This window comes from Pseudorca crassidens, chromosome 10 (assembly GCF_039906515.1).
Source record: "Pseudorca crassidens isolate mPseCra1 chromosome 10, mPseCra1.hap1, whole genome shotgun sequence".
NCBI classification, from domain to species: Eukaryota; Metazoa; Chordata; class Mammalia; order Artiodactyla; family Delphinidae; genus Pseudorca; species Pseudorca crassidens.
This window is the reverse complement of record NC_090305.1, coordinates 52,122,188-52,149,680: the sequence shown is the minus strand read 5'-3', so window position 1 is coordinate 52,149,680 and position 27,493 is coordinate 52,122,188. Positions and strand designations below refer to the sequence as shown.

The window sequence follows — 27,493 nt, the reverse complement described above, 5'->3', positions numbered from 1 at the left end:
TGTGGGAAACTCCTAGAATCTGCTGACTCTCATTTCCCATTGATTGAGAGTTGTACTAGGGAGTGATACTCCCCCAAACTTTGCAGAAAACCCATATCAGGTTGAGTGAGGTTTTATAGATTTTATAGATTTTCCCTGAATTACAAAAGTGGAGAGATTTGCTGGATGCTTGATGTGGGACGCTTCCTGGATGCACCCCTCTTCCTCAGCTGTTATCACAGGCAGAGGAGGGCTATAGCACAGGACTCAAAACCCATTCCAATCATGTTTAATCTCCTGAAGATGATCCCCTGTACCTTCTCTATCTGGCCTCTCACTATCCAGATTTCAAAATGTAATAATCTCTGTCACTACCTTCACCGTATCAGGTATGGCTCCATAGAAAGGCTGAGAAATGATTGGTCAAGAACATAGACTTCACAGCCTCTTAGACTCTATTGGCTATGAAGTGGTCAGTTTGCTCTGTGAAATTCACTAATAATACTCCAGCAGTGTTTCATCATGAAGCAACCAACTATGTGTTTGGTAGACAGAAATAATCTAGAAAGCATCACTAACATTAAAGATGAAGAGCTCAACAGAAAGTACCTCCTAAGTATTGCAAAAATCCTCTTATTAATGAGAAATCTAAGGCAACGCCCAGTTGGGGATCAAGGTGTTTGCAAAGTTTATTATGCAAATGATGCTTTAGTTTCACAAAGAAGAAAAACTCAGAGTTAGGCAGTGCTCCTCATGAGTAGAATCAGAGATATATTTTTACTAAACTGTACACGATAATACTTTTCTATTTGCTGTCTTTTACTCAACTATAGTTGCATTTGTGACTTATCAGACTGGTACCACTGAGGAAACACTGCTTGTGAGAGTTGGCAACATTTTCCCTGATAAAAATGTGTCTGTTGCTCAAATATTCAGAATTGTAATCTAAATTTCATTTTAGTACATTGTTGATACATTACTCTGAGGGAAGTTTGAAATTTATGCAAACAACATTAATTTTTTCCCTTTTCTTTAAAAAATTATCAGACTGTAAATATTTTTCCTTGAATGCTCCCCTAAATACACATGCACATCCAAAATCCTACACAGTTTTTATTTACATAAACATACAATCGTAAAATTATATATCAAAGGATCAGGGACTTCCCTGGTGGCGCAGTGGTTAAGAATCCGCCAGCCAGTGCAGGGGACACGGGTTTGAGCCCGAGTCCAGGAAGATCCCACATGCTGCGGAGCAACTAAGCCCCTGTGGCACAACTACTGAGCCTGCGTTCTAGAGCCCACGAGCCACAACTACTGAAGCCCACGCACCTAGAGCCTGTGCTCCTCAACAAGAGAAGCTACCGCAATGAGAAGCCTGCGTACCACAATGAAGAGTAGCCCCTGCTCACCACAACTAGAGAAAGACCACGCGCAGCAACAAAGACCCAACGCAGCCAAAAATGAATTTTAAAAAAAAAAAAAGGATCAAGAAGGCACACAGTTTTATTTTACTGATTAGGAAAACATGATTCATCTGTCCAAATTTCTGTTGATCAGAAGATTTGCTAAAATTGAAAAGATCCCCAAATAGGGTGAGGTCTCTCTCAACCCTTCCCTACTTCTTGGAGTTCAACTGGGATTAGATATAATTATCCAAAGAGTAATAAAATCATACTAAAAGTGGGTTATTCCATTGTCTTCTGAAAAGACTGCTCCACTGATAAGAACGTGTGCTTACAGGCAAAAGCTTAGTTTAAGAGCAAAACGTGATTTCTTTTTCCTCAAAGCAGTCTGAATGTTCTGCTCGTCAATACATGTTCTTAGATGCCGAAGCCTTTCCACGTGGTGCTCCCGGGCTCTTTGAACGTGAGCTTTTCTAGTTCATGCCCTACAGATCCCTGAAGTGCCCAGGAACTTACCCTTTCTGCTAGAGGTTTTAAAATGGAACGCTTTGGGGCTGCACAAGTTGCTGTGCAATTTGTTTTGGAACAAAGAAATGTCTGGGGTCAGGCAAGCAAGCAACTAATGATGCTTCATTTTGTCCAGAAAACATCAAGATCAATATGTACGACATGCGACATCTATGGAACAGTGTTTTCTTTTCCCTCTAGGGGAGGGAGAAAATACCGGATGATCCCTTTCTGCAGAGCAATGACATGACTGACGCTATTTAACATGTCTTTGGCCGCTGCTTCCCACCTGCTGGTAGCAACACGGCCACATGGTCTTAGTTAATTTCCTGTACCTCACATACCAGAATTCAAATAATTAGATTTTCTTTGATGTATATCTAGCTTCAATGATCCAGGTAGCCAAAATCTGGGGACAATGTTATAATTCAAAGTGAACAGAGCTAGTTCTGGGAGGCTGTAATAGGCATTAACAATCCATGATGTATTCATTAAAATTAAATCTGTTATGAACAAATAGGAGGAACTCAGAGAGAGAAAGCCTGATCAATGTCAGAGTTTTGGGTTGATGTAGATTTTTATCTTGTTCTTCTATAGAAATGACACAGGATGGGATTTGGAAACTAGATCATCATCTCAGGAAAATAATGAACTTTGCATTTACTTTAAGAGGAATCACTGTCAAGAGTGACAGAACAAAAATGGCACATTTCCCCAAGTTATCTCTAATGAAGAAGGAAGGGATGTGAATATGGTACCGATTTCTCTCTGCTTGCTTAGAGGGAGGTTAGAAGCAAGGCTCACTCTTTTCCACAGCTGTCTTAGGGTCTGAAAGATCTTAGGTCATTTTTGGATCCTTGTGGGTCTCTCGTTCACACAACCTTAAAGTACTGCATTGAAACCATCCATGTGCTGTTCTAAAAACCCACAAATTTCTGAATTCAAAATGCCAAATCTTGATAAAGTGAAACACTGAGGTTTTTACAATTTTTTAAAGTTCTATTTTAATTGCAAGTGGTCAGATCAATTATAGATGATTTTAATTAGCACCCACAAGCAAGGACCATCTCTCTAAAGCTACATTAGTATTTAAAAAGTTAGGAATTCATCACTTCTTTTGAAAATATCAAAGGATTCACTAGATATCAGGGCTCATTGTGACATCCTACTCACATGCCTCAAGATGGAACAGAAAATAGAACTAAGGTATGAGTTTCTGAAAAGAAGACTTCAACCATCTACAAGAAATAAGCAATGAGGACCAAGAAAGGCAAACAGCACGTACGCAAATTTAATTATCCCTGTCGTGACGGAGTAAATGAACCCAGCAGTCATTTTACTTCAGTGATTTCCAAAATACCAGCCTCTTGCATTATGTCATTTTACTCCACACCAAATTTAAATATCAAAAATTTTGTATCTTTAGGTTGCTTCCATGTCCTGGCTATTGTAAACAGTGCTGCAATGAATGTTGGGGTGCATGTGCCTTTTTGAATTATTGTTTTCTCTGGATACAACCTAAATATCCATTGAAAGATGAATGGATAAAGCAGATGTGGTACGTATATACAATGGAATACTACTCAGCCATAAAAAAGGATGAAATAATGCCATTTGCAGCAACATGGATGGACCTAGAGATGATCATACTAAGTGAAGTAAGCCAGAGAGAGAAAGACAAATATAATATGATATCATTTATATGTGGAATCTAAAAAAAATGATATAAATGAACTTATTTACAAAACAGAAACAGACTCACAGACATAGAAAACAAACTTATGGTTACCAAAGGGGAAGGGGGAGGGATAAATTAGGAGTTAGATTAACATATACACACTACATGCTATATCTATATGTTTTTATCTATATATAAAATAGATAACAAACAAGGACCTACTGTATAACACAGGGAACTATACTCAATATTTTGTAATAACCTATAAGGAAAAAGAATCTGTAAAGAATATAAATATGTATGAATATATATATATGTAAAAGAATATATATAACTGAATCACTTTGCTGTATACCTGAACTAATATAACATTGTAAATCCACTATACTTCACTAAAAAAATTATATGTCTTCGGTTAGCATTTGAAGCCTTTATTAAACTCTATTTGACTTCCAAAGTAGGCATAAATAAGCAAATTCAAGTATTGATGATGATCGATATTGTATATTCAATTCTATTATGTTGAAGGCTAATCTCAGAAGCATAAAGTTGTATCTCTTAAAAGTTTTTAACTGAGTGTAATTATTCTGCCTCTCATGGTCCCACAAGATAAAAGTGAGAGAGAAACCCATAACTAAGTTCTTGCTATTCACAATGTTTTCATTGGGTTGTAGCTATGATATTAGATAGGTTAATATCACAGCCTGCTTATTCAAGGAAGGATGCTCAGATCTTTGGGGGACTTGTAGTAACTTTATTTGTCCTTAGCATTAAATTCTATTAGTCAGCTGTATGTTCTATGGGTTAACCTAAAACAATTTCAAATCAATCAGGTCAAGAAGGATTTCACTGTCTTTTTCCAAAAAGGAAGAATCATAAAAAACTGAGACTTGTATTAAAACTTCAATCAACAATAATTTCCACCTATTTTGTTCATAACCATGTAATTCACATCTAGTTTGAATGCCTTCTATATAGGTAGCCATCTGTTGGATTAAAATAAGATGAATAAGGGGAAAATCCTTTAACAATGCAATTCCTTTACTCAGTGATGGGTCTGAGCAGAGTGTCTTAAAATGTCCTTTATGCTAAAAGAAAAAAAAAGTATTTCTCTTAAAATGCAAGGGCAGCTGACATGCTGAGATGAAAACTGCTAACTCTTTTCTCAACAACACCATATGTCTCCAATTGGATCATAATGCAGCCGGTTCTCAAGGGAATGTCACACATGGAAACTAACCAAATTGAGGTACAACTTCACTGCCGGCTCGTGATTAACCAGGGGCCCTACTTTGGGATTTTCCATATCATCCAAGTGTCAGTCTAAAGGGCCTTTCTCCTTTCCCAACATCCTCCCAAAACTGAGTGAGTCATGAAAGGAACCTGATCCCGCCACAAAAATATTTCTCTTTTTGTTCAGACTTCCTTTTCTATATAACCTCAATATATTTTAAGGAACCAAAATGCTCAACCCCTGAACTCTTTAGCCATGGGTTTTAAATAGTAGATACTTCATGTAGCAAACACTACAGAGAGGCAGCTTAAAATCATCAAAAGGAAAAATATTGTAAGACTGAAGAATTTCACATTTTTTCTCCTGAGAATCACGGAAAATCGAAAAGCGACAAATAAACCAACGTGTATAGTCAGATATTTCCTTATCTATTTGTTATAATTTTTTTTAGAACTTCACTCAACCTTTAATATTTTTATGCATGAGTAAGATATATTTTTTCTTCCAGTTTTATTGACATATGAGTAAGATATATTTTTTAATTTACTCACTTAATATTCAATACTTTTCATATATACTACTTCCAAATTAATATCATGTTGAGGTATTTCTAGCTCATATCCTGATACATGTGATATAGTCAATTCTTTTACATTGACTATAATTCTTAATAGCATAAAGTTATACCATCTTTTAACACGTGTCAAATCTTAAGAATTTTGCCTTTGGAAATGTGAAATGCCCTGAGGTAGCCTAGATTGGTGCTTCCTAGACTATCTCTGATGCATGGACAGCTTAAAATAAATTCAATGTGCATTTGGTATTTTTGTAAAATATGAAGTGATGCACTAAGATTTCATGATAGTGTCATATTGCTATAAAAGTTTCTAAATGCTTACTCTCCTTTTCTGTACTCTTCTTGTCATGGACTGGTAAGAAATGTCTGTCAACTGGCCTCAATCTATGGATGCCACTGTCATTTTATTTATAATATATCACTGTTTAGATATGTTACAAATTAGAAATCAGGATACCAATATTAATGATAGGAGTCACAAACTTTCTTCACTTCGAGTGCATTTTAACCTATTCTTTGCTATGTTTTTCTTCTAATTCACTTTAGGGAATTAGCAGCAGAGATTCAAAAGACAGGCCAAAGAACAATCACTAAGAAATTTTTGGCAGTTTTGAGAAAGATGCGTTGTTACATAGTATTAAAAAATACATATTTTTAAAGGCAAAAATTTCCCTCCCAGTGGCCAACCATGGGCTTTACTATATACTCATTCTGATAACAGCAATGAGCCTAGATATTATTTAATGATTACTTTATGGTATTTCTTACCTGGGATGCCTGGTGGTGTTTTCAGATATTTTCCATTAAAATGTTGAATTACCACTTCACATTTTTCAGTAGACTCCATTCTGGGAAAAGAAGTAAACAGGGGATCATATGCTTTCATGAAGTTGTACATATCCAGGAAAAATAAATTAAAAAGAAAAGGAAATTAAGAAAACCATAGAAAAGCTTGATTTCAGAATTTTACCAGAACCGCCAACTGTTGCCATGACCACCATCACCAGGTGGATAGAACATCACAAACTCATCACTACTAAGAGCATCACTTACTCTACTAAATGTTGCCACCGTGGACGGCGCTGTGCAGAGTCATCACCCAGACATAATCCTGAGGCATTATCTTACTTAATCCATACAGCAATGCTTGGCACTTGAAAGTGCTCAATGAATGTGTGTTGAATGTCTGAGTTAGCAAACCAGAGAGGCAGGTTTCGTTATTGCCTTTCACACTAGTGAGGGCAGCAAGGCTTAGTGAGATGAACCACCTTGGCAGTTAAGTGGCAGAGGCGGGCTTTTAGCTGAGGCCTGGGTGATACCAACCTGCACAGGAACGACTAAGCTGTACCTCAAGGGTCTCCACAAAACAAGGGGAGGGGATGCATTGTGTTTAAACAACTGGCGGCCTACAGGAGAGATTCACGCAGCGGTGTTGTCATCAGCATCATGACGGCTTTATTGAAAACCCACTGGGTGAGAGACAGAAGGGAGTTATTTGGGGTCCCAAATGTGGGAGGAGAACATATATACACAAACCTCAGGTCCTGAACTTTCTTAATTTTCAATTTCAGACAATCTTCTATTTTTTCAAACTAGGTATCAATATTCCGAGACTGGGTTTCTTGTGCCAAGTTTTGGCATCTCAGATATAAGCTAATGAATAACATTCGGGGCCATAGCATCATACTGCCAACATTAGCAGTGTTGCTGTCTCCTAAGTAGAACAGTATCAGCAACATTTTCTAAATAGTAACTATATCTGGACTTTATTATTTTGTAAAGCAGGGTGTGGAAGATAAAAATTAAAGGGTCAACTGTGATCAAAAGAAATTAATTCCCACAAACGGTACACTAGAGGAAAAATGGACTTAAGAAATGGCACACATACATATAAAAGAATGTGTATGAAATGTGTGAAATTTTTTGTCTAAAAGGCAAAGTGTATAATTTTGGATTTTCTGCTCTGTTATTAATATGAACTTTCTTGGAATGGAGCCCTTTGACACAATTTGTAAAACTTTCTTACATCCAAATTTTATGTGTGTTTTCATATTCATATTACATGCAGAGAAAAAAAGAAAAGGAAAAAAATATATATATATAAGCAAATGCCAAATAAGTTATATATTTATTACACCGAGAGGAATTCAAATGTGAGAGGAATTGCAGAAGCCAGGAAAACTCTGAGAAGTGGGCACAGGAGGACAGAAAGGCCTTTGCAGAAGTAACTAGGGTAGGGGCCAGGCTGGGAGGGGGCAGGCTGTGTCCTTGTAGATGGGGTAGAGTGAGTGGCCCAGTGGAAGGTTCACTCAGGGAAACTCTTGGAGATAAGCTGAGGGGTGCAGGCAAGAGCATCTGAGTTACCAGGTTAAGAAATTTTTTTTTTATTGAAGTATAGTTGATTTACGGTGTTGTGTTAGTTTCAGGTGTACAGCAAAGTGATTCAGTTATACATTCATATATATCTATTTTTTTCAGATTCTTTTCCCTTATAGGTTATTACAAAATATTGAGTAGAGTTCCCTGTGCTACACATTAGGTTCTTGTTGGTTACCTATTTTATATATAATAGTGTGTGTATGCCAATCCCAAGCTCCTGATTTATCCCTCCCCCCATGTTTCTCCTTTGGTAACCATAAGTCTGTTTCCTAAGTCTGTGAGTCTTTCTGTTTTGTAAATAAGTTCATTTGTATCATTTTTTTTTTTTAGATTCCACATATAAGTGATATCATATATTTGTCTTTCTCTGTCTGATTTACTTCAGTTGGTATGATAATCTCTAGGTCCATCTGTGTTGCTGCAAATGGCACTATTTCATTCCTTTTTATGGCTGAGTAATATTCCATTGTGTATGTATATACCACATCTTCTTTATCCATTCATCTGTCGATCGACATTTAGGTTGCTTCGATGTCTTGGCTACTGTAAATAGTGCTATGAACACTGGGATATATGTATCTTTTCAAATTACGGTTTGCTCCAGATATATGCCCAGGAGTGGGATTGCAGAATCATATGGTAGCTCTATTTGAAGATGGTTTCAAAAGCACGTTCCATCTGGGGAGCTCTAATTACCTTATGACTCAAAACAAAACATTTTCCAATGTACATTCCTAGGAAGCATGGGAAAGATGCACATTTTTTCTGCATTGATAAGATGGTGAAGCAGAGCAGGACCAATGTCAGGGGTACACATGCAGTACCAGAGCCCTGTGCTTAGAAAAATCTTGCACTTGATTTAAAGTTCTGCTGTCACCATCCTGACATCTTAATACGTTTTAAACAAGGGGTCTTGTATTTTTAATTTTCACTAGATCCCACAAATTACATAGCTGGTCCTAATATGACAAGAAAGCACAGGAAACTAATCTGACGTTAATAGGTTAATGTTCATTTATTAGATGCCCATTGGATCCACATAGTGTTATTTTGAAGAACATCTGAAGAGTGACTCACTTTTGAGTCGAAATGCAAAACTAAAACTCTTTAAGCTTAATAATACCCACTTTTAATAAATAAAAATAAAAACAAAAATGGCATTTTATTCACTGCTTAATCACAAATTCCCCCAAATCAGAGGATATTTGGATTAGAAAGATAAGATGAATCATTTCCCATTCCAAATATTGAGGAGCAGCTAAGTATAATTTTGCTAACTCCTTCACATTTTCTTTCCAGAGGAATATTTTACATCTTCCAACTTGTTATTTTTTAATTAAAAAAATTTATTTATTTACTTCTGGCTGCATTGGGTCTTCGTTGTGGTGTGCTGGCTTCTCATTGCGGTGGCTCCTCTTGTTGTGGAGCATGGACTCTAGGCACGTGGGCTTCAGTAGTTGTGGCACGTGGGCTCCAGTAGTTGTGGCACGCAGGCTCAGTAGTTGTGGCTCACGGGTTCTAGAGCACAGGCTCATAGTTGTGGCGCATGGGCTTCGTTGCTCCACGGCTTGTGGAAATCTTCCTGGACCAGCGCGTGAACCCGTGTCCCCTGCATTGGCAGGTGGATTCTTAACCACTGCGGCACCAGAGAAATCCCTTAATTTTTTTTTAACTAGGGAACTTCCATTTCTAGGAACAAAAGAACTCAAATTCTGCTCTTTCTCTTTTCCCACAGGACCCACTATCCATTGTCTCTTAGGGAAGATAACCTTCCCTCCTAGCAGAGACATGAATGGGAGAGGAAATGTGCATCCTTAATTACTACAGATGTTGCTTTATGGAATTTTGATTCCAGGAGAGCTATGGAATGAAAAGCTTATGCCCCAGGGCCCCCTCCCTGTTCAGTCGCTCTCTGGGTACTCATCTAGATAAAAGGCAGTTAAGAATCTAAAGCTTGCTTGCCAGAGTCCTACAAATCAAATCCTTCCCCTTTTGTCTTTAAAACGACACGGAATTCTAAACGCACACTGAAACTGGATGGGGGATAGCGTGTGTGTGCTTGGTGGCTTCATCTCATCCATCCACCTAAAACATTTTTGTCCTGGTTTGAAAGCCTCATATCTTCCCTTTTGGATTCTAGTACGATCATCTTTTGTTAAGACTGGTTTACAGCCCCACCAAGCCCAGTGGGGGCCATTTCTGTGAACACCAGACAGCAGCGTAGAGTGTTCACTCTGGCTTCATTCAGATTTAACTAAGTATATGTCTGCAGGAGCCTTTAGAGACTCTCATCTCTGAAAGAATAAATGCAATAAAAGTCTGTTTTCTGTAGCTGCCAGTGCTTAGTGTCAAACCATGTTATGTGGCACCACCCAGCAGTGACAATTTCATTTTAATACACAGGGCACATTTTAACAAGGCCAAGCCATCCCAGCAAAGAGGGAGATCGAGGAGCTGCCGAGGGGAAAGGCTCAGAGTGAGACCCATGGAACTCTGGGGGAGACTGCATTTGAATGGCCACCTTAGCAAGAATGTGACCATTTTCTTCTCCAGTTTCACAATTAGCCTATTTGAAATGCCAGCCCAAGCTATCTGCAATCTGGCATGCGCTCCACTTGAAACTGACACTAATATTATCAAGTGGGTCTGAAAAGGCAGCGTGCCAGACAAAGCTGCCTTTCCATGGCCCCTTCAGATGGGCCACTGAATCCCTACAACTGCACTCATTCTTTCTAGGCAGTACCTGAACCCTCTCACATCCCTCAGAAGAGCTCGTGTGCCTGGCCAACCATTCACCCGACAATGCGATGCATTAATTAGGTTCCTACAACGCTCCAATCATTGTATAAAGTCTCAGGGTTTTCTGTTAGGTCTGATGTTTAAATACAAACGTGCATTAAAGGTCCTGTTTGACATTCTTTCTTGTCTCCGTGCCTAGGAACCTGGCTTCAGTCATTCGAAACGCACCACTGAATTGTGATTTAGAGAACATTTCTTTTTTACAACAGCTACTAATAGGTGCTAGTTTCATAGCCAATACAATCCCCATGGGCAAATTACACCAGATGAGAGCCTGATCCAATACCGGGAGAATGTTCTGGGTCAGACTTAACACACAGGGGTGGCAGAGTATTGTGTACAACGATTTGCAGCCTACCTGTCTCACCTCCATGGAGAATCTCTCAGTTTATGATCTTAAATCAATAAGCATGATTACGCACATAGTTAAAACAAATGCACCCTGTCATTTATGATGCTTAATGAAAGGTTTCCACTATTGTGAAATTTTTGTGGTTTTGCAATCACAGGCTCCGTACAAATTATTGGCAACTTAGAACATACAGCTTTGCAAGCCATTCATCCTCGCTTCCGGTAAGATTTGCTGAAAGTGTCAACATGAAAAGATTTTGTACAAAACAAATTATGTCATTGGCTTCGTAATCCATGGTAACAGAAGGAATAACAGTGAATTTCAGCAAGAAAGAGGAGTGAAGGAGTTGAATATTCTCCGTTTTTGCAATTTGTTTTCTTCCTTCGAGGTGCTTGACGTCTTTAGGAGACAAGTGTCATAAATGCAAAATAGGGCCGTAGACTGGTCTTCCTACCACCTCCCTTTGCAGAAACTCTGACATTTTGGTGGCCCCTTGCTTAGCACTGAAGCACATTCCTCTTATGAAATGGAGCTATGGACAATATTTGGTTCATGAAAACCCACTCCAAAACTTTAGAATCACATATATTCAGGACTGGAAATACCAACTTCTACGTGGTACAGAGGAAGAAAATAACACCAGAAAGCAGTGGCTTCTCTAAAGTTGAGTTGGTGGAGAAGCCTGCAATGGAACCTTTGTTCGTTGGCTTGTTTGGAAGGGATGGGGCTCCACTGCTGGCCTCCTGTCATCACTCCTGATTTCCTGCCCTGATCTGCTTTCATCTCTGCTGAAGCTGGATGGGGCCAGCCATCTCCATTTCATTCAGCCATGATTAACTAGAGTAGGTGTTCTCAGAAATGGAGATTATACCCTGATATGATATAACAAGAAGGGCACTTCACCTGTGTGGTATTCTTTCCAGAACTTAGACATAACATGGATCCCATCGTGAAATAAACATCGAAAAAGGCAGACCTGGAGACATTTTCCAGGATACCTGGCTGGGACTACTCATGGAAAACAAGGAAAGTCTGAGATACTGTCAGAGACCAGAGCAAACTGATGAGAAAAACCACCAAATGCAAAATGGTACCAGGGATTGGATTCTGGAACAAAAAGAGGATATCAATGGAAAAATTGGTGAAATTCCAATAAAGTCTGGAGTTTGGTTAATAATAATGTACTGATGTCAGTTTCTTAATTCTGACAAACATGTCATGGTAATGCAAAGGGTTAACAATGGGGAAAACTGGATGTAGGGTGTACAAAACCTGTGTATTACCTTTGTAACTTTTCTGTAAAACTAAACTTATTCCAAAATAAAAAAGCTTATTTTTAAAATGATGGTACATTAAAATTATCAGGGAGCTATTTTTTTAAAAATACCAGTGTCTGGGCCCCAGCTCAGGAGATTCTGACTTAATTGCTTTAGCATGAAGTCTAGGCACATATTTTTGAAAGCTGCCGAGGTGATGCCAGTGTGCAGTCAGGGTTGAAAACCACTGTTCTGGAGTTCTCTGTCAGGTGCCCCAAACTGGAGACCATGGGCCAAATCCAGCCTTCACGAATGTTTTGCTTGGGCTGCAAAGAGTTTTTGAAAAATTTGAAATGGTTGTCAACATTTAGAGATTGGGAGACTTCCCATGAAAAGTTGAATTTCTGATTCCTCTTGAAAGATGCGATGAAAGACGAGATAAGGTGTTTTCTGCATGGCAACTATGGTATAACAAAAATAAATTTGGTCTCTGTCCTTGGTTCCTAGCACAGAACTCCTAAAACTCTGGGGATTTCCCGAGTGAAAGGAACGTCTTCTGTTATTTGTAATGGATCACTTTTGACTATACCTGAGTTTCTGTTAATGAGGTGATTCAAGGTGAGACCCCTAGATAGCTTCAGGATAGTGCTGGTCACCAGAAAGACCAAAGAATTAGAGGGCTGGAGCTGTCAGGCCCACTCTTCAGTGTCTGGGGATGGGTGAGGGGCTGGAGATTTGAGTGCAACCACCAAGAGCCGATGATTTAATCAATGGTGCCTGTGTGATGAGACCTCCATTCAAACCACTGAACAACAGGGTTTGGAGAGCTGATGGATAGGTGGGCACATTGATGTGCTGGGAGGGCGGGACACCTAGAGAGGGCAGAGAAGCTCTGAGCCGTTCTCCCACCCGCTTCCTTGCCCTATGCACCTCTTTCATTTGGCTGTTCCTGAGCTGTATCCTTTATGACATACAGGTAAATATTTAAGTGTTTTCCTGGGTTCTGTGGATAGTTCTAGTGAATTTTCAAGCCTGAGGGGTGTCAAGGGAACCCCTGAATTTGTAGTGGGTGGGGCAGAATTGTGGGTAGCCTGGTACCCCATTTGTGGTGGTGTCTGAAGTGGGGACACTCTTGTGGGACCTAGCCCTTGAACCTGTGCAGCCTGATGACAACTCTGAGTAGTTAGTGTTAAAACTGAAATGAATTGTTGGACACCCAGCTGGAGTCAGAGAATTGGATAATTAGTATGGAAAAATGACACACATTCAATGTCACAAAAGTCCACATATTTGGTGTCAGAAATGATGTCAGAAAAAAGACATCACGGCAAAGTTACTCTAGATTTGAGCAGTTGTTTTCTGTAAACAGAGCCAGCTTGCCATCATTCCAACCTACCTGTATCCATTGCCAGTCTGAAGGAGAAGTAGCAGGTGGTATTTATTGCTGACTTTGCACTGCTTTCTATTTCTACTTTTTAATAGTGGAGTCAAGAGGAAAGAAAATTAGTTCACTCATCCATGTGTGCTGATGTTTTCTGCTTAGCCCTCCCCCATACGCCTTCTCTGCTCTGCTCTATGCCCCAAAAAAGTGACCCTTCCATGGACTGTATCACCTTTGCTCTATTACTTGATGGTTTTTATTGGTGTCACCACTGGAGGCCTGGTGGAAACAGAGAGAGAGAGATCTGGCTGGTCCTCCTCATTCTCTCTGCTTTGGCACCACGTCTGTCTGGCAAGGGTTACATCCCTCCCTGTCTACAGCACCTCTAGGCGGCCCCTCCTCCAAGGCTCTGGGTCTCCCTGGGCTCTGGGCACATGGCTTCTTCACCTGCTGTCTGCTCTCAGGGGTAAAGGCTTCCTTCTGCGGCTCATCTCTGGGTATCTCAGCGTCCCTTCATCAGTTCCCTTAACTCTGCCCACACTTCTGTAAATACTCCTCCATGCTAGCCTCTTCAGTTGGATCATTTGTGGTGAAGCTATGTTTCTAGCCAGCACTTTGACGGCTACATCATAAAACTATCAATACCCAAGGAACAAAATGATCTCTGAGGCTGTGTATTTCAAGAAAAATGTAAGAAAAAATAAGTTTACTTACACTTAGTCTGGGAACTGCTTCTTTCAGACTACCTACCTACCCCCAGCAGACATCCTTGTCTGGATGCATCATAATCTAAATCTATCTTTTAACCATAGATTAATTGTGTTCAAAGGGAATTTGGTAAAGAAATGGAAAAACATTCAATTCAAAAATTAAAACTGAGATAAAGAAGGAATCAATAAGTAAAATATGTTCAGGTATAGAAAAATCTCACCATTCAATGCAACTGGAACTCATTTGATCACTTTTAATCAGTCTCTTTGAGCTGCAGCCATATTTCATTCATTACTAGATATTACTATCTATTACATTTCTCTTCTTTTTTCTACAATATATCAACCTTGCCTTTTTTCTGTTTCCCAAGTATGAGGAACTGGCCCCAGCTTAGCTCTCCTTCTCTCTTTTCCTCTGCTGGGACAGCTCTTTTCCCTCTTCAGGCCCACCAGGGAGTCTCATGCTGGTTTCTTCTTATCATGTGCATCTTAGGTTAAATGCAGTCTCCTCAGAGGGCTTTCCTATCCTTTACCTCAAACCTCTCATTTTGTCACATTCTCTATAGCACCCCTATGCTTTATTTTGTTTTCATAGCACTTTAGTTATTTGATATTAATTGTTGATACTCATTATTTACTATTTTATGTTTGATGACATACTTAACTGTGTCCCCAATCCAGTAGAATGCCAGTCAATGAAAGCAGATACTTGTGTGTGTGTGTGTGTGTGTGTGTGTGTGTGCGCACATCTCTAATTATCACATGTAGAATAATTACTGGCACATTACTAGTGCCCACATATTTACTGGGTGAACTGAATGAATGCATGGATGAATACATTTTACGGGACTTCCCTGGGCGCAGTGGTTAAGAATCTGCCTATCAATGCAGAGGACACGGGTTTGAGCCCTGGTCGGGGAGGATCCCACGTGCCGCGGAGCAACTAAGCCCGCGAGCCACAACTACTGAAGCCCGTGTGCCTAGAGGCCGTGCTCCACAACAAGAGAAGCCACCACAACGAGAAGCCCGCGCACTGCAAGGAAGAGTAGCCCCTACTTGCCGTAACTAGAGAAAGCCTGCGTGCAGCAACAAAGACCCAATGCGGCCAAAAATAAATAAATAAATAAACAAACAAATAAGTAAATAAATAAAATCAAGATGTCAGTACTCTGTAATGACCTATATGGGAAAAGAATCTAAAAAGGAGTAGATATATTTATATGTATAACTGATTCACATTGCTGTACATCTGAAACTAACACAACATTGTAAATCAACTATACTCCAATAAAAATTAAAAATATATATACATTTTACATATCAGGAAGGGAGGCTAAAAGAGTTTAAGTAACTAGTCCAAGAACACAGATAGGAAGAACAGAACTAAGATGAAAACTAAGTTATTTCTGACCATAAAGCCATATTTATAACCACACGGATACAGATGGATGTTAGGTTGGTCCAATTCATAGAAAGCAGAGCATGTATGAAAGATATTAAATAAAAGAGGCTCACATGTGCCCTCCAAATGATATTTCGAAGTCTTTCTCTTTATTGGCTGGAAGTCAACAACCTACCTGAAATCCCCACAGCCTTCAGGGCCCAAGAGTCCCTGTCATGGTTTGTACTTAGGGCAAGCACAGGGTAAAGAGATCTTACAGACCCTGAGCACAGGGAATGGCCTCTATTTCCAATTGCAAGGTAATAAAGTTCTCCAATTTCAGTTTCACAAGGATAAATAATATTCAGAACTCTCCTCCCATCCCACGGAGGGCTGACTTTGGAACAACGCCATTCCAATTTCAAAATAATAGAACAATAAACTGTATGTTTTTTCTCCTTTTCTAAGTTTTTATAAAAGCATGTATACAGAAAGATTGAAGACCAGGGGATTTCAGAATAATAGATTATTCTATGCAATTTAATTCATTTGTTTGTTTGGTTGACAGGTTGGTTGGTTTGTTTGGGTTTTGAAAACCAGGGCTCCTAATACACGGAAAAGAAAGTAGAGTGATCTGCCTTCTCTAGCCATGACCATGACTTTCTGATGTTAAAAGACAGAAAGACAAACAGACAACATAAAGAAACGATGAAGATAAACACATAAAACAAGAATAAAGATAAAGAAGCTACAGGGTGGACCAGGGGTTTTCTCTTTAGTCGATCACATCTGCTGGCAATTGAGAGAGGAATTAAAATTACTAAAAGGAATAACAGTCCACCTTCTTTTCAGTCTCAGCAAACACAGTTGTAACCTGTTTCTGTGCAAACACAGCTGTAGTTTGGTGGTTACTAATCACTAAGTTTACATTTTAGAGATTTTCTTTGCTCACATTTGATTTCCTAGTTCCATGCATTTGAGACAGTAATGGCAAATGAATTGCCAAAACATCAAGGGAGAAATATTAACACAACATTTCTTAAAGACGGATTTAAGGTAGATATGAATCGAAACACATTCCAAACAATAAAATCACATTTAGATAGGCTTGATGGTCATTTTAAAGCACCATATAGTTGCCTACAAAGAAAGTATTGGCATTTGCCTTATAATTTTAAAAATTTCTATATTTTCTTTATGTTTATTCTGAATCTGAGTTCTCTTTCTATTTCGGGAGGTGGGAGAAGATAGGCAGCAAGAAATGTCAGGCAGTGGAAAGTAAAGAATAAAATTGTAACGATATTTAAAGTAATTAAAAGAAAATACAAAAATAATATTTAAATTAATTTTTAATAATCAGCCTGATATTTGTCTTCCTGTAATTGTGATTAGTTTTTTTACTTAGTGAAAAGAAAGAAGTACTGAAATGATTTATTTGGAAAACTTGCCCATTTGGTAGGGAGTGGTAGAACACTGCCCAGATGTTAAAAGTCATTCAAACAAAACTCCATGAGAATCAAATTAAGAGCACTGAAGAGAGGTGAAAAAAATTACAGAATACAAAGGTCTCTGTGCTCAGCGGTCTCTCACGCCCTTTAGCTCACCCGGGGACAGTAAATGCATTGCTTAAAGAGGTTCTATGTTCCCAGATGTTGAAGCTGGAGTAATTGTGAACGCTTACCCTCATCCCTTCTCCACTTTGGGTCATTCTTTACCGGCCTCTCATAACACTCGTTCAATGTGATTTTTGTTAGACAAACGGTCTTATGTTTCTGGGAATGGGAAATGGATAACGTGAACATGCAGTCCTGTCCCTCCAGACTCAGGCTGATTTATGTTCTGATCCTCATGCTGGAAGGCAAGGTAGTCTGTTGGCATCTGCGAGCTCTGCAGTAGTGGGTCTGACTGTCAGCATTCCCACCATAAACTTTTGTTTTTCAGGGTTTATGACTTGGCTATAAAATGCTGCCTGCAGGGGGGTGGATCTTACAAAACTGTTTTATGTTACAAGAGAGGAAAAAAATAATAATAAAATAAAATGGAAGTCTGTAATTTCAGACACCATCTAGTGCTTCTGGAACGTTAAAAAGCCTGTAATTGTGCTGTTCTGCACCCTACTGGTATTCAAATCAATGCTTTGAAGTTCAGTGGTTTAAATATAAAACGAAGATACCACCTTTGCTTTGAAGAGGTGATTTTCAAAGAAGATGAATATAGCTTACAAGTAAAATAATAATGGAGGTTTTCTTTTGAGTCAAAGGAATTTCAGGATCTCTTGCACATGAACCAAGAACCACACCTGGGATTTTGTCCCAAGATGGCAGTGCAGAAAGACCCTGAGCTCACCTCCTCTCACGAGCACACCAAAATTACAACTATTTACAGAACAACTATCAATGAAAAAGACTAACTTAACAGAAAAGATCTTCCACAACTAAAGATATATCATTATTTGTTTGGCTATAGCCCTTGTGATCTTGAGAACATGGGCTTATGTTCACCTATACCTGAACCTGTAAGTGGGTTCTCCTGCTTATCTTCTGTGAGATATTGTACAGGATTTTAAACTTCTCTTGCCTTCATTTTTTCTATAACTGTAAAATGTGAATATAATAATATAATAAAACAATAATAATTAACTCAAAAAGCCAAAAAGAAAAAAAAAGGAGGAACCACAATGAGACAGGTAGGAGGGGCAGAGTCATGGTATAGTCAAGACCCGTGCCCCACCCCCCACCGCCAACCCCAGTGAGTGAATCACTAAGGGGAGGATAATTACAACTGTAGAGGTTCTCCCCAAGGAGCAAGGAGTCTGAAACCCACATCAGACTCCCCAGGCTGGAGGTCCTGCACTGGGAAGACAAGCCCCTAGAACGTTTGGCTTTGAAGGCCAGTGGGGCTTACTTTCAGGAGACCCAGAGGGCTGTCCGAAATAGAGACTCTACTCTTAAAGGAGGCACACAAAATTTCACACACTCCGTGAACGAGGGCAGAAGCAGTAATTTGAAAGGAGCCTGAGTCAGACCCACCTGCTAATCTTGGAGAGTCTCCTGGGGAGACAGGAGGCAACTGGGACTCCCCCTGGGGACAGAGATGCTGGCAGCAGTCATTTCTGGGAGCTCGTTCTGCCATAATAACACTGGTGCTGGAAGGTGCCATCGTGGAATCCTCCCTCTAGTTTATTAGCCTCAGGACCCAGCTCCATCCCCACCCACCAGTCTGTTGGCACCAGTACTGGGACAGGCAAGAATGTGGAGAAAAGGGAACTCTTGTACACTATTGTGGGCATATAAATTAGTGCAGCCACTGTGGAAAAGAGAATGGAGAGTCCTCAAAAAACCAAAAAGAGAAATACCATGTGATTTAGCAATTCCACTAGTGTATATATCAGAAGAAAATGAAAACATTAATTCAAAAAGATACATGCACCCCAATGTTCATAGCAGCATTGTTTACAATAGCCAAGACATGGAAACAACCTATGTGTCTATCAACAGATGAATGAATGAAGAAGTTGTGTATATATGTTGTTTTTTTAATATTACATTCATTAACTTTTTTTTGTTTTGTTTTTGTTTTTTTGCAGTACGCAGGCCTCTCACTGTTGTGGCCTCTCCTGTTGCGGAGCACAGGCTCCGGACGTGCAGGCTCAGCGGCCATGGCTCATGGGCCCAGCCGCTCCACGGCATGTGGGATCTTCCCGGACCGGGGCACGAACCCGTGTCCCCTGCATCAGCAGGCGGACTCTCAACCACTGCGCCACCAGGGAAGCCCACATTCATTAATTTTTTTACTGAAGTATAGTTGATTTACAATGTTGTACCAATCTCTGCTGTACAGCAAAGTGACTCAGTTTTACATATATATATTGATACATTCTTTTTTTAATATTCTTTTCCATTATGGTTTATCCCAAGAGATTGGATTATAAATTGTGTGTATATATAATGGGTGGATCCTAATCGAATCTGACTGACGCCCTTTTAAGAAGAGATTAGGAGTAAACACAAAGGGCAGACCATGTGAAGATATGGGAAAAGAAGGCCATCTACAAGACACAGAGAGGAAACCAAACCTACTGCCACCTTGATCTTGGACTTCTAGCCTCTAGAATTGGGAGAAAATAAATGTCTGTTGTTTAAAGCCACCCAGTCTGTTGAATTCTGTTATGGTAGCCTAAGCAAACTAATATATCCATACTTTGTACCAAAAATCTTTTGTTTAAAAAACAAAAATACAAAACATAGATCTTCTCAGAAAATGTGTTCTCTTGATGAATCTGAAACATGTTCCTTTCTCAGCAGGAGCATAAATGAAGGAGAAACTAATTTGTTAGAGAGGTTTTGCGGGGCAGGAGGTGGGTGCTGAGCCAAAGGCGTGTGCACGCAGTGTGAAGTGGAGCATGGCAGGCATTTAGTGCCTCCTGCACTGGCTAGGCCTCCAACAGCAGGCTGCACAGTCTCCAAGAATGCGTAAGTTGGACAATTTCAGAGACCCAGGCATTGCAATTAGCTCTGCCTTGACCATGACAATCAACAGTTAACAATGTTCTGAAAACTTGAATGCCTCATGCATGCGTTCAAGTCTGGGAGATGTTTTTCATTCTGCTGACTTCTCTTCAAATCTTCAGACCTGTGTCCTGCATACGTCTCCCGGTCTAGTATGTGTAGAACATTGTGGGGAATAAGAAGAATTTTAAGACATGGTCCATGACCTCAAGGAAGTCAAGTTAGAGATCAGTTAATCAATGCATTTTCATATCTTTCCAAGTGGGTTCACAGAGGTTGGTTTGGGATGGTTTTTCCAATGATGGCAGGGTTCCCCATAGGGGGAAACACCTGCCTGCAAGGGGCTGCCTTCCAGATGACATTAACATCCATCCATCCATTCATGTTGAGTCCGCTCAAGACCTCAAGACGCATAAACACACCCAACCATGGAGACACAGCTTTTCCTTTTCTTCTTTGTTATTGAGCAGTTTCGGTTTCCCTGTAGTTTCCTTAACTTTGTTTCTTCATGAAAGCACAGCAGGTACCACCATTTTAACTCCATTCCTGGCTGAGATCCTCTTTTGTAAACATTCTCTTAAAGTTAAAAAGAAAACTACTCATCTTTTTCCAACAATGAGAAAAGTGCAATTTGTTCTTTTCTGTTTTGTTTAAAACATCAAAAACACACAGCCAGGGCCTCTTAAATGCAAATGCCCTCTTCACCTCCCCTTAGATTTCTGAGTTCCTTGAGACTACCCAACAGTTCCTGTTTCTCGAAATCTTTACTCTCTTCTCTCTTCCACTGACTGAGAAATTCTACCATCTTGCTCTTTAGAAATCAATGCTGAAACATGTGGATGCTTTGTTCACCCCATGGGGTCTTTAGCTCTGGGGTGCTGGGCATTTATTATCCCTAGTAGAAACTGACGGCATCTGATTTTGTTGATCTACAGGCATAGAGAGGACTGGGAAGGGGTTATGCATACCATTACGACTTGAGACAGATATAAACATTCTACGTACGGATTTTAGCAAGAACAACATATTTCTAGTTACACTGGAATTCTCTGACTCAAAGCAAAGATACAGTCAGTTTGATAAGCTACTTTTCTTTGAATATTCTATATTCCAGCACTCTTGTAGTGCTAGAAAGGGATGGAATTAAAGGGAATACAAGGAAAGAGCAGGTGTTTTACCTGGCAAAGCCAACGCCTCTGCTGACTCCATTAGCATCTCTTAGTATCCTTGTGGAAATGACATGTCCAAATGGTTTCAGCATAGTCTCAAGCTCCTGTTCATCCATAGAAATGGGGAGATTTGAGATATATAGGTTTGTTGGGTCTTGCTCTTGTTGCTAAGGGAAAAAAAAAACACATGCAGTAAGTTCTGAATATTGAGAAACACTGCAGAAATTTATACATTTTGCTTACACTGCCATCTAGATTCCAATCTCTAGCATGCTCTTGGAAGTTCTTTCAGTAAGGGTGGTATTTCTTTTCACTGAATTCCTTCTTGCCAGAATGCTTCTCATAGAAGCAATGTCATCAGTGAAAATCAAACTTTCTGTCTAGCCTTCCTTAGAAAAGTCTAATAAACTTTTATTGCAGTTGAACTAAGGTAAGTATGTATATTCTATGACCATAACTAGTGGTTCTATTACCACTCTAACTACTGTCACCACCAGTTACTAATGTTGCATTTAGTGAGTGTTCATAACATGCTAGGCATTGCTTTAAACACTTGTTATACATTATTTCATTCAATATTTCCAGTACATATAATTGTTACTACTTTACAGTGGACAAAATTGATCCCTAACTTGGTCTAAGTTATACAGCTCTTAAGTGTCAAAGCCAGGGCTAAAACCTGGGGGTATCACCAAAGTCCATGGGCTTCCCTGTCTTGCTATAGTGCCTTCCACTGCACCAATGGGGAGAAAAGAAGTGTGGTCCAAGGACAGCATTTATCATCAGCCTCAGCATCAATGGGGAACTTTCTAGAAATGCAAATTCTTAGGCCCCACCTTGGAATCAGAAACTTGAGGGTGGGCCAAGTGATCTGTGTTTTGACAAGCCCTCCAAGTGAGTCTGATGACCGCTCAAGTTTGGCAATCACTTCCATAGACCACAGTTAAATATTTATCTATGAATGAGATTATGAAGCAGTAGTGCTTAAATAAGCTTTGCTTAATAGAATGGGAAATCAAACAACAACTGCTAGCATTATTTCTAAGTGTGTGAATATCTTCTATTTCACACAATGAATTAATAAGTTGGAACTTAGTTGTACGCATGTCTCAAAATAAAGCACAGACAAAAGCCTGACATGATTGATCATTAATATCAAAATAGATCCCATATTTAAATGAACTATTATATTTTAACCAACACAACAACTTTAACTTCAAGAGGAAACATGATTAAATTGGAAAAAGCAACTCTGAAGTCTATAGGAAATGACATTATGTAATAGTAAAATATCTTTTGTGCAGAGATGATATATTCTGTAGCAAATTTGAGGTTTTAAGCAAAACGAAAAATACAATAAACAAAATTCCAAATATTATTACAGATCAAGAAATAGTTTTGGCATGAAACTAAGCTCCATTACTTTTAATAGCTCTAAATATTCAGACAGGCCATAATATTTTTATTAAGCTTTGAGATGAATAAGATCTATTATTAGGTTCTTTTTGAAACATAGTTTAGTTTTCAAACTTTTTGATCACCATGAAAAACAGTGCAAATAAACAGGTAATCAATCAGGAAAAGATAACAGCTTTAGTATTTGGGAATAGTGTATATGTAGAAACTGTACAACTGTAGTCTCTCTCTCACACACACACACACAGACATACACACACACACAGACATACACACACACACACACACACACACACACACACACACACACACACACACACACACACACACACCCTGCTAATTAATGGCATGATCCTAGAGAGAAAACAGAGATGATATTATTTTTTTCCTAAGTGGACATGATCCCCCGCCCAACTGCTAGGGTGATGAAAAAAGAAAAAAAAAACCTAAAAGAAAAAAAAAGTGGTGTTTCAGATACATAATAACAAACCTACGTATATATGACTTTTGACTTTATATTATTTTACTACTCATCCTTTAATTTTAATCTTCACATCATCATTCCAAAGGTAGCTAGGCAAATATCATCATACTTATTGGATAATGAGGAAATGGAGGCATGAAAAATTCATCATCTCACCCGAGGACAATCCAATAATTAGTGACAGGGTTCAAATTAAATTTAGTCAGATTTTCTATCTTCCATCTCAGTGTATTTTTCCAGTAGGCCAATGTTTCCAAAGCTTCAATCATTCACATATCATCTTAGAAAATTTGCCAGCCATGTACTATAAGGATATTTACTTAAAAGTTTTCTTTTGTATTAATTAATTTTTATTTATTTTGGCTATGTTGGGTCTTTGTTGCTGCGTGCAGGTTTTCTCTAGTTGCAGCGAGTGGGGGCTACTCTTTGTTGTGGTGTATGGGCTTCTCAATGTGGTGGCTTCTCTTGTTGCGGAGCATGGGCTGTAGGTGGGCGGGCTTCAGTAGTTGTGGTGTGTGGGCTCTAGAGCACAGGATCAGTAGTTCTTCTGAGTACATGGGCTTAGTTGCTCCATGGCATGTGGGATCTTCCCGGACCAGTGATCTAACTGTGTCCCCTGCACTGGCAGGTGGATTTTTAACCACTGTGCCACCAGGGAAATCCTTAAAAGTTTTCTTTAAATCAAAATATCTTTGGGCTTAAGCAAATCCATTGAAAAAGATAACAGTATGTTGCTACCATAGCTAAAAAGCCAGTATCACTTGGCATAAGTAGGTTACTATCAAAATCGGCAACAAATTCACATGATTAAATTATACTAGATACTGTTTGTTCACAGAAGATTGTGACCCTGGTGGTTGACTCTCTCTTAGTAACCAATGAGATTCGTAATTAAGAGAGGTATTAAGCACACTAGGACCAGACAGAGTCTTTTTCCTGTGAAGAATCAGAATTGAGAAAGAGTTGAGAGAAGAAAAACTTTCCTATGATGTGATTTCTGGAGTTTATACCCTAGATCAACTCAAGTTCCAGTGGGAGTTCCTGCTTAACCCAGAGAGTGGGCTGCAGAACATGGCAGTCCCATGAATGGGCTGGCATTTGCCCAACATTCTGTATACCTTCATCCTTAATGAGGCTAAACAACCATAAGCAACTAATCCCACTAGTGAAGCATGGCGTACAGATCTAAGTAGCAGTACACCAGTGTATCCTGATTCAAATCCATTTCCAAATTCTGCAAGTATAGAATGCACTGCAACTTCTCAAAATGGTGTGTAATTAACATACGGAGCTTAATACACAAGAGATTGCCCAGTAGCTATTTTCTGAATGCAAATTCAAACAGCAAGGCCAACTCCTTAATCTGTATTCACAGAGACAGTACAGAATTGGAGAGCGTCATTCCTTAATTTGTATTTACAGGAAGAATACAGCGTTTGGGCAGTGTTATTCATTAAGTAATTCTCTCCTTTGAAATACAATATGAGTCTTGAACATATTCGTTGATGACAACAGAATTTAATTTCTGCATAGAATGAACTTTAAAATAATATATGCATTTATATTTTTATTTTCAGTTTTATATTTATGTACCACATTTATGTAAATAGATGGGCTCTTTCAAAAGGTTCTTTGGCACTATGAACCTAAAAGAATGTGCCTTTTAAATCTGCAGAAAAATAACTCATGTGATACCTGCAATCTAGAATCTTTTTGAAATCTTTTTGTTTTTTAACTTAAATTTTCATGATCATTTAGCTCCAGAATGGACCTAAAGGAGCATCTTGTCCAATCTGATATTTAACAGATGGGAAAAACAAAAACGAAAACAAGCTAAAATAGTGCTTATGACTTACTCAAGGCCACTCAGCTAAATAGTAACAGGCTAGAGATAGAACCCATATCCTTTCATACCTGATCCAATGTTCTTCCCAGTTCTTAACACTGCCTTTCCTCCTAAACATCAATGAATAACAGATGGCAAATTGTGGTTCAAAGGAATATTTGCACATACAAGAATAAATATCTCTGAATCCCTTATTTTATTCACTTTTGCTTATTCATGAAGTAGCTTTAGTTACAGAGGAAAGGCCACAAAAAAAAAAAGGATTCCTAGCCTTAGTCAGCATTTCACACATCATCAATTGAGTGAATACTCTGCAGTGTATGCTAGTCTGTAAAAGTATATGACTACAATTCATACATCTATTACATTTAATTGACCATCTCACCATAAGTAACTCCTCCATTTTGCTCTGTTTCTGTATCTTTTCATCTGTATGGGGATTTCTTGATTTACTATTTAGTTTTGTCAAAAGATTGTGAAAAAATTAGAATGGTACCCTCTCCAACGTTAATGGGAGCAGAGACCTTGTCATTTTACGTAAGAATATAAAAATTCTTTTTCCTGAAATGACTTCATTTTTCTCAGATTTTTAGTGTTAGGTTTATTGGTACTCATTTGCTTTATTACAGTTGAAGACAATGTCAGAACATTTCAAGGAGGCTTAGCAAATGAATACAAATGGAGGGCAAAATTATTGCTCACATATAGATCAAAGGTTATGTCTGGGGCTGTGTTTTTTGGATACACATTATGACTATTATATATACATGATTCTGGAAAAGGTAACTACCTTTGAAGAAGATTTCAACACTCAATCTGACAACACTCATGCTTGATGAAATTATATTTAAATATTCAGGAAGTAGTTATTGGCATTAGGAATTTTAGAGCAATGTTTCTCAAGCCACCTGTGGTGGGGACCATTTTTATTTCCAATCTGTCACAAACCAACATTTGCAAAATATTTACATTTTTCAAAGTTAATAGAAAAAATTAAGAGACATACAAAATGCAAGTTGCAATTTTTTATGACTACATTAAACAAACCAAAATTACATTTGGATTAAATGTCATGCTAATGTGAACTTGTTATAAAAGGTTTTAAATGCTTACTCTGTATTTCTGTATGTATTTCCTTGTGAACAAGTACCATTTGGTGGACCAAATTTTAACACTGTTTTAGGGGACTAGTTCCTATTTTTTTCCACGATAATATATTACACTATGGGTCTTTCTAAGTTATTAGTTTTTGCCTACTTTACATACTATCAAGTTTTTATTAAATCACAAAATTATGGTAATCAATTTATAGTCACTTTTAACTGTTAGGTGGACAAAGCTGTCTCAAGATGAATTGTCCTGAGCAGTGGTGACAAAATATCCTGAAATATCCTGAAGATGTTTGTAACAACTCTAAAGCAACCTCTTGACTGTAATACTTTAAAAACAAATTGAAGGGGATGTTCATATACACTGAAGATAATAATATTTCCTTACATGCAGCAGAGTTTTACAGTACTTAAGGTGTTTCAGGGACATTTATTTTATTTTGTATGGCCCTTTATAATAACTCTAGGCAGTAGATAGGGCAAGAGTTATAAACCCCCTCTACCAATGAGAAGATTGGTTCTAAGATCTTAAGAGGGATACAAAAATCCCATGGCGAGTAAGTGAATAAATGACATCAGAAGTGATATTTTTTGACTCTTGACCCTTTCTAGTACAGTACGCCAACTCTGGGGATTGCCTATAAATACTGCTAGTCCATGGATATCACCAGTAGAAAGAAAAATCAATGGGGAGACAAAGGCACAATTGTTTTTTAATGGGATAGCCTATTTTAAATGCTGTAGCAATTTAAAAATTAATAATAATAAATAAATAATAATAAAAATGAAATGTTTTACTTCTCCCCCAAAACAGAAGCAGGGAGTTGGAGCCTCCTGCATTAATAAGCTGCCCTAAAGGCATCGGAGGTTTTAGAATTAGTTGAACACTAACTTTGTACACAGATGCTCTTGCTCTTCTAGTAACATCATCAGCACGCTTGTTGCATGGCTCTAGGAGTTACAGCTCCTCTAGGTGAGATCTGGAGGAAGCCGGCCATTCTGGACATACTTGCTTTAGTACCACACACGTGTGTGGTGATTAATTTTATTTGCCACCTGGACTGAGCCACAGGATGCTCAGGATGCTGGTCAAGCATTATACTGGATCTACCTGTGAGGGTGTTTCCTGGATGACTTTAACAGTTAAACTCATCCATTGACTGAGTAAAATAGATTGCCCTCTCTAATGTGAGTGGGCCTCATCCAGTCAGTTGAGGATCTGAAAAAGGCTGATCCTCCCCTGAGTTAAACTTGACGGCCTTCAAGCTGGGGCATTGTTTCTTTCCTGCCTTTGGGCTCAAACTGAAACACTGGTTCTTCTT

General features: G+C 38.8%; 1 protein-coding gene across 10 annotated transcripts in view; it reads right to left on the bottom strand.

Annotated features, from left to right (window-relative positions):
- Nucleotides 1–27,493, bottom strand: part of RBMS3 (RNA binding motif single stranded interacting protein 3) — a 723,832-nt gene that overhangs the window by 228,615 nt on the left and 467,724 nt on the right. For all 10 annotated transcript variants that reach the window (XM_067753570.1, XM_067753568.1, XM_067753573.1 and 7 more), the window contains exons 5-6: nucleotides 21,326–21,483; nucleotides 6,150–6,229 (exon numbers count right to left, since the gene is read on the bottom strand). In XM_067753570.1, the coding sequence (XP_067609671.1) occupies nucleotides 6,150–6,229; nucleotides 21,326–21,483 (238 nt within the window). The remainder of the gene's footprint in view (nucleotides 1–6,149; nucleotides 6,230–21,325; nucleotides 21,484–27,493) is intronic.